The sequence below is a fragment of the Vigna unguiculata genome, chromosome 10, assembly GCF_037176805.1.
Source record: "Vigna unguiculata cultivar grain cowpea cultivar isolate G323 ecotype 2 chromosome 10, ASM3717680v1, whole genome shotgun sequence".
In the NCBI taxonomy this organism is placed as follows: Eukaryota; Viridiplantae; Streptophyta; class Magnoliopsida; order Fabales; family Fabaceae; genus Vigna; species Vigna unguiculata.
The window spans coordinates 47,471,563-47,480,155 of record NC_140801.1 but is presented as its reverse complement, the minus strand read 5'-3'; the positions used below and the strand labels follow the sequence as shown (position 1 = coordinate 47,480,155).

The 8,593-nt window shown below is 29.5% G+C and overlaps 1 protein-coding gene across 2 annotated transcripts; it reads left to right on the top strand.

The window, feature by feature from the left end:
* Window positions 1-3,317: 3,317 nt before the first annotated feature.
* LOC114166109 (ferric reduction oxidase 2-like) lies at window positions 3,318-7,591 on the top strand. 2 transcript variants are annotated; one of them, XM_028050772.2, is made up of 8 exons: window positions 3,318-3,575; window positions 3,662-3,764; window positions 5,103-5,300; window positions 5,441-5,675; window positions 5,772-6,099; window positions 6,188-6,431; window positions 6,535-7,241; window positions 7,328-7,591. In XM_028050772.2, the coding sequence occupies exons 1-8, from the start codon at window positions 3,368-3,370 to the stop codon at window positions 7,468-7,470; spliced, it is 2,166 nt and encodes a 721-aa protein (XP_027906573.1). In that variant the 5' UTR covers window positions 3,318-3,367; the 3' UTR covers window positions 7,471-7,591. The 2 variants fall into 2 exon arrangements, with proteins under 2 accessions (XP_027906573.1, XP_027906572.1); XM_028050771.2 differs by having other exon boundaries at window positions 5,100-5,300.
* Window positions 7,592-8,593: the final 1,002 nt, after the last annotated feature.

The following is an 8,593-nucleotide window of genomic DNA, read 5'->3' as shown; positions in this document are numbered from 1 at the left end:
ACGTGAGCAATTATGCTTTGTGGGACTCAATACACTGCCAAATACTGATATGTGCCAAGTTTGAAGTTTTAATTGAATATGTCTTATATTTAATAAAAGTTTTGGAAACTGAAACCATAGTATTGTTTAATTAATTTCACTTCAAAAACAAATTCTTTTTTTATTGTTAACAATAAGATATCCGTAATGGTATGTGGAAGAAATTCTAGAGGAGAATTTACAATCATTTTTGTTTCCTATTTTTGTTATAATTTTGTTTCATTTTATTATTTCTTATAAAAAAAAAAACTTTTCTCTACAATTTTTGGTTATACATTCAAAGATATGGACTTCAAAATTAAAGCATAAAGAAATTGACAAAAAAATAAATAATTATGATTTTAAGCCAAAAAATATTTTGTGGCGAGATTTTGGAAAATATTTTGTCTTTAGGTAAAATGTAGCTACATTCAAACAACACTTAAGAAAGTTCTCTAAAATTTGAACAAAAAATTAAATTTATATTAAATTAGGATTTAAAAAATACATTAATAGTTTTTTTTTTTTATGATTTCAAATATATATTTTTTTGACATCAAATAAATTTTTAGAAAATTTAGAATTTCTGTCTGTTTCTTTCTTGAAAAACTTAATTTTTATTATATTAGGTTCCTAAAAACAAATATTTACGTAAAGAAATCTTTAAGTTAATTATTATATTAAAAATCTTATTATTTATGATATTCTTTTAGAAAATCAATCTAAGCTTCTACATTAATTTATAATTTCTTTAATATTTTATCATATATATATATTTATTTGTATTCATATTTTATTTTTTTATATTCAAATTTATTGTTACGTTACTGAGTTTACAATTTTTATATTATTTTTCTTAAACAAAAGATATTATAAATATTTTTTTCTATATAAGATTATTCAATTGCATATTTTAAATATATTGTATTTACATATATTGTATAAATATAAGTTTCCCTCATTTTATATATTTTAAGAAATACATCTTAAATATATGTGATTTTTTTTATTACAACTTATTATATAACTAAAATTAAGGAGGCCGAATTTATTGTTCCATTCGACGTACCCTGTGTAAAATAACTTTTTAATACTCAAATCAAACGCATACTTAAACATGTAAAACAATTCATCTAAACATTATTAAATCCAAAAAAATTAGGTTTACAATCATTCTTATTGTTCCGCCGACAATCATTATATTTATAATAAGACCAATCCTTCTACCACTACTAACAGACAAACCAAGAGATCCAAAATCAATTAAAAATATATATAAAATAAAAAAAAATATTATAAAGGGGTTACTGAAAACTCAATTGATCAAATCATGGAATCCAGCTAAAAATCTACTTATCTTATATGTATTAGTAAGGAGACACAATTTTAGATTTTTTTTAAACTATAACGTCTGAATGAACACTTCTTCCTCGAAAACATCAAAACACCGTACTAATGAATTCTATATATATAAAAAAATCTGGAAGAAAAAAAAGGTAGGAAATAAATGTTTTTCCAAATATAATAATAATTATATTAAACATAACTTTAATTTAGTATTAATTGATATATTATATTATTAATAATATAATTCATTATTATATTTAATATTACTATAAAATAATATTATCTATTTTTAATTAATTTGTTATAAAAATAACTGCAATTAATTATTTAATTTTTTTTCATATTATTAAATTTTTTATTAAATATTCTATTTATAAGTATACATGATTATATATTTAAAGAAAATTATATAAAGAAATTAATTATATTGAAATAATAATAATTATTTGTATTATTATTAGTATTTTATTAAAATTAGTAGTTATTAATTAATTTATATATTTTTTACAGTATCTTTTTTAAATGGATAAATGAATTTATGTAAGTAAAAAGTAAAATTTAGATGTAGTTTAACAAACAAAGTACTAAGCACAAATATCGTAATTATTTTTATAAGAACATTTAATTGTTAAATATTTTTGTGAGTAAAAGTTAAACGAATATTTATGCAATTAATATATAATACTGTATGTTCTATTATCTATTGGAGAAAAATAATTGTCTTTTAAAGAAATTATATTTTCAGTATAGCTTAACATTCCTATCAGTGATCTTTTTTGTGTTTGTTATTGCAGATAAAAAAATAAACAATTAAAGACAAAATGAAATACAACAAAAATGCTTCTCAAAATAACAACAGTATGTTTTTTATTGTTTGTTTAATTTATTTCTACACTTCATAATTTTTTAAAAACATTGTATTTTCATATATAAATTATTACATAGCACTCATTGATTATTGATTATTGCCATTTACAAAAACTAGTATATATTATCAGCAGCAATGTATTATATATTATTATTATTATAAGAAAATGAAAATATCTAGACAAATGATTTAATTTGTATTAAATAAAAGTTAATAGCCCTTCACTCTTACGCCTAATTAATATTATTTTATTCTTTTGTAACAAAGGGACCAAACAAACATTTTATGAATAAAACTGTTACATGACTAATAAAACCGTTACTACCACTACTGTTCTTTTTACTGTTTACACTTCACCCCCACAGGCTTCAGAAACTCCCAATTCCAAAAATGGTTTCAAACAGGCACGTATCATGAAGAACATGGTTCTTATTATCACACAATAGTCAAAACAAAAACTCATTTAATCCAAATTTATCAAATTCATCTGTGTTTATTTGCTCTGCATTTTGAAGGTAACACTGTCTCTGAACATTCACCATTCCTTTTGTTTTCATCTAAATGATCAGACCATAGTGTCAAATACCATATAAATGATCAGAACATTCACCAAGCATTTTTTGTTGCAATTTACGTTGCTGTCCCTATTGAATTCTATTACAGATCTTCGTTAAAGTCAGTAACTTTCTCTATCTTTTCCAATGATGTCTGTTGTAGCGGTAATCTTAACATTTGGGTGTGGAGTTTTTCTTTTGTTTTCATCGAAGTTTTTTTTTAAGGTTATGTGTGTGTATGAGAAAGGGGTTGAAACCCTAGTTTTTCTTATCTGGCATTATTCATAGCACTCAAATGGTTGTTGACCTTCAATTCATCTTCAATTCATGTCAACCCTCTCATGTGAGATGTTGGGTCCACAGAGGATGATGCAGGAAAATTATATTAATTTCTACATTCCCATAGAAGGGACATGAAACATGCTTTTTTGTTTTTACCCTGTTGGTGTCTCATGCCTAATGTTTTTATTTATGCATAATTGTCAAATCAAACCAATTCCATTTCTTGAACTATAAATTGGTCATCCACTGTGATTCTCTTCATTGCAGTCTCTGCTTTTCTTTGTCACCCAAAATCAAAATGGCTCAAGAAACTGTGGTGAAGGTGAAGAGTTCACCCTCTCAAGCAAAATTTCACAGGGTTCAATTTGCAATAAGGTTGTTGGTACTGGTTTTGTTCTTGGGTTGGATTTTCATATGGATAATGTCTTCCACAAATACTTTTAGACAAAGATGGCTTCCTATATACAAAGCAAAGACTAACAATACAACTTATTTGGGTTCAAAAGGTGTTGTTAATATACTCAATTATTAATTTCAAAAGGGTTGATTATTTTATGCTGATAAATAAATCTTTGTAATGTTTTCATTGCAGGTGCTTATCTTCTGATGTACACATTCCCAATGTTGCTCATAGCTACTTTGGGGTGTGTCTACCTCCACATAATCAAAAAAGCAAATGACTCCAACATGGAAAGGTACCATTTTTTCACCACTTACTCTGATTATAATCTTTTGATAAAGGGTTCATTGTAAGATTAACATCACAGTTTGTTGATCTCTGTTAAAAAAGTGTTTGCGGATGTGCTTTTATATTTGTCAAGGTGAGGGAAATACTAACTTTTTTAAGCTAACTGACATTTTATAATATTATTAAATTTTCTATAATATTTTTTTACTTTATCAAATTGGAGTTTTATTTGACTAACACATAAAAAAAGTACTAAAAATGACATGATTTTCAGAAAAGACAAAAAGAATCATTAAAAACACTTAAAGATGGTAGATAAGCAGAATAAGTTTTAAATACTACTCAATTTTGACAATTTTTTTTATAATATGAGGTGACATCTTTTAATTGATTTTTGAATATTAAAAATAAAAAAATAAAAAATCACTTAAAAAATGTCACATAAAATTATAAGAGAAAATTGTCAAAATTTAATAATTAAAAAATTATTTTCCTAAGTTTTATTATAGTTTTGACGGTTAACCTGATAAAAGTTTCTCTTCTAACAAAAGTCAAGGCCTTATTTTGTTTATATATATATATATATATATTAATACTTATATGATGAGAAATAATAAATAATTATTTGTTAAAAAATACTTATGTCTTATTTATAAATTAATTTATAAGAAGTTCCTTTTTTTAGTTTCTTCACAAACTGATTTTAATATTAAAAAAAAAGTTAAATTAATTTTACATACTTATTTTCTTATCTTATAGATACTTATTTCAGCAAAATGTTTAATTTTTCAACTCTGGAAAAATGATGTGAGTAAATACTTTAATAAGCCTCAAAATAATTATAGTTCCAAATAAGTACTTTGAAAGCCAAATTTTTTACATATCATTCACTATTTTTTTTCCAATACAAGTATAAAGTTTTTTTTTATAACTATTTTACCTTTACATTTGACATACATTATATATACATTAGATTCATTTACAACATATTCTAAGCATAAAATAAAAAAAAATAACTCTGTATTTGTATAGGAAATAAAAAAGAAAGAAAAAATAATGAAAGTCGGTGTTAAATAAATATAGAAAAATGTTGGGTGTAAAAGTATCGAGACACTGGTATTTTGACACCATACATCTTCTACTACATTTAACACTATTTCTTATTATTATTCATTTTCTCTTTCTTCTAAATATGTAAAAGTTAACTTTTTTTAATATTATTTTACCTAAGAGTTTTTAAATGGTCGTGGTGTGAAATAACCTTTTTTTCAAAGTATTATTACTCTTGTATTTCTGAGAATTGACTTTTCACATGGATATATGTTTTGTGCATCATCATCAGCAGCAGCAACTCAAAGAAACTTGAGGTAGCCCTATGGAAGCGTCCAGTGCTTATAAAAGGCCCTCTCGGCATTGTCTCTGGCACAGAGTTTGCATTCTTTCTCATGTTCATTGCACTCCTAGTCTGGTCCTATGCAATTTCTTTAAGAAACAAATTTGCAAGAATCACCCCTGAATCAGCAGCACAGGATGGCGAGAAAATGTAAACTTTTATTATCACTATTGATTAGACTTTGATTTCTATACATAAAAGTGCATTAACAAATATTGGTATATTTTAACCAGTTTATTTGACGGATCTAACAACTAAATTGAGCATTCTGATTGTTATTGCTGATATAGATGGGAAGAGAAGCTAGACGCTGCTGGATTAATGCTTGGTGTTGTTGGGAACATGTGTCTGGCATTCATGTTTTTTCCTGTGGCTCGTGGTTCAAGCTTGTTGCCACTGTTTGGCCTCACTTCTGAGAGTTGCATCAAGTACCATATTTGGCTTGGACATATTGCCATGCTACTCTTCACTGCTCACGGTTTCAGCTTCATCATCCATTGGGCAATCATTAATCACATGTCTGCGGTTAGTTAATCACATGTCTGAATTTAATGTTTTGTTTTTTGTTTTATAGTATTGTGTGTACTAAGATGATGAGGCCATGGCTTTTTCTCGTTGCAGATGCTGGAATGGAAGAAAAACGATATATCAATTGTGGCCGGAGAGATATCTTTACTTTCTGGTTTGCTGCTATGGATTGCAACCATTCCCCGCATCAGGCGAACATATTTTGAGCTCTTCTATTACGCTCATCACCTCTACATCCTCTTCATAGTCTTCTTCGTCTTTCATGTTGGCATTTCCTATACCTTCATTATGCTCCCTGGTTTCTACCTCTTCATGGTTGATCGTTACTTAAGGTTTCTGCAATCAAGACGCCAAGTTCGTCTGGTTTCTGCTCGGGTTTTGCCTTGTGAAGCTGTAGAACTCAACTTCTCCAAGGGCCATGGTAACTAACATGATGATCCTAGCTCAGTATCTTCAACACACCTCTAATTTATTGAGACTTTTAATGTAACATGTTTTTTTTTTTGCAGAATTAACTTATAACCCCACAAGTGTGATGTTCATAAATGTACCAAGCATATCCAAGCTGCAGTGGCATCCATTTACTGTTACTTCTAATAGTAATTTGGAGGGAGACAAGCTAAGTGTTGTTATTAAAAGTGAAGGACCTTGGACCAAGAAGCTATACCAGTTGCTTTCAACTCCTTCCACCATAGATCACCTTTCTGTGTCTGTCGAAGGTCCTTATGGACCTGCTTCAACCAACTATCTACGGTTTGTGTCCTAGAACCAAAACACAACTTCAAACCTAATGCTATATCAGAGATGAGTTCTTTGACTTTCACGTAATAATAATTTTTTGTTTTTTCTCCATCAGGCATGACAGTCTTGTGATGGTGAGTGGAGGAAGTGGCATCACACCTTTTATATCCATCATTCGGGAGCTAATATATCTGAACACTGCATTCAAATGCAAAACCCCGAAAGTCTTCCTAATTTGTGCCTTCAAGAACTCTTCTTCTCTGTCAATGCTAGAGTTGATCCTCCCAATAAATGGCACCCCTTCTGATATTTCTAATTTGGAATTGCAAATTGAGGCCTACATCACAAGGGACAAGGAGCCTAAAGCAGATGACCCTATTCACCCTCAAATCAGATGGTTCAAGCCAAATCCATCTGATGAACCAGTGCACGCGACATTAGGTCCAAACAGTTGGCTCTGGCTTGGTGCTATAATTTCATCCTCCTTCGTCATTTTCCTTATCTTAATAGGGATCATTACCCGTTACTACATTTTCCCTATTGATCATAACTCAAATCAAATATTCTCCTACCCTTTGAATGCATTCCTTAACATGCTAGTAATATGTGTGTCCATAGCAAGTGTTTGTACTGCTGCTTTTCTTTGGAACAAGAAATATTATGCTAGACAAGGAAAGCAGATTCAGAACATGGAAGGGTCTACACCAACAGTGTCGCCAAACTCCATGGTTTACAATGTAGATAGAGAACTGGAAAGTCTTCCATATCAGTCACTTATTCACGCCACCAATGTGCATTATGGTGTAAGACCTGACCTAAGAAGTAAGTCACCTCCAACTTCTTTAATTGTGTCTTAGGGAATCATGAATGGATTTGAAATCACTCAGTTTGTTTTTTTCTTTTTACAGGGATCCTATTTGAACACAAAGGGTCAAGTGTGGGAGTTCTTGCTTCAGGACCCAAAACAATGAGGCATGAGGTTGCAGCCATTTGCTCCTCATCTGGTTTAGCCGAGAATCTGCATTTTGAGTCTATTAGCTTTAGCTGGTGATTTTACTCATACTGTTATAAGGGGTGTAAAAATGAGTGACCAATCTCTGGAAGTAGCTTGAAGGAGTTGTTAATTCTGTTGTTTTATATTTTGAATGAGTGAAAACTGTTGTCAATAATAATTTCGCCTTCGTATGAGCAAGATTATAATATTTGATCCTCAATAGTGTGGATCATATTCACAAAACATGCAAAAGCTGAGTTCAAACTACAAATATGGATAACGGGAAATTTCTATTCAAATATCAAGACACGTGTAATTACATGAAAAGTTACTGAATAAATCACACCATCTCATTAACCAATCCCTTCAATAGATAAAACGATACTAATTGTGAAACACTAACTATATCAGAAACTCTAAATATCGTGCTAAAGCCTTCCTATGAGTAACAATTTCAAGAAAGGAGTTTCCTTTAATATCTTGATTCCTCATTAGTGTGGATCATTGCAACAAAACATACAAAAGTTGAGTTCAAATGTAACAGACAATGAGGCTAGCAAAAATAAAGAGAATGAAGTTGTTATTCGTAATGGCCGCGTGTCAACAAATGAAAAGGGAAAGGACGTGCACAAAAGTGATAGAACCCAGAAAGAGAATACAAAATGGAAGGACTACGTGTAGAGGGGATTATGCGGTATGAAAATCCTCTCCTCTGATTATTCTCTCTAAACTTTCCCCTGACCTTCCTATGTCCTTTCTCAATCTAATTCTATTACTCACAATCACCAACCTTCTATGCTTCAATGCAGGTATGGCATTGAAGAGGAGCGAATCATAATTTTGTGGTTAATAGACATTTGAATTTCATTGTGTTGCTAGTTATACTTTGAATTGTTGAATTCTGAGACGTTGATTGCAGAAATAAATTTCAGAGTTACCCTAACTCTATTCCGGTTTATTGTTTGAAGTTACTGTTTCATTGAAATTTTATCTGTGATTAAGATTGGCTGTTGCATTTAGTGCTTTCATTGGCGGAAAACACAAGAATGAAGGATATGCAGGCCGAAATTCGTACCGATGCGGAGGATATTTGTCATTTAGCGGTAATGGTGGACCAACTTCCAAAATCAATGGAGGCGAAGACTCAGGCACAAGAATCGACGATGGAAGAAATTAAAGT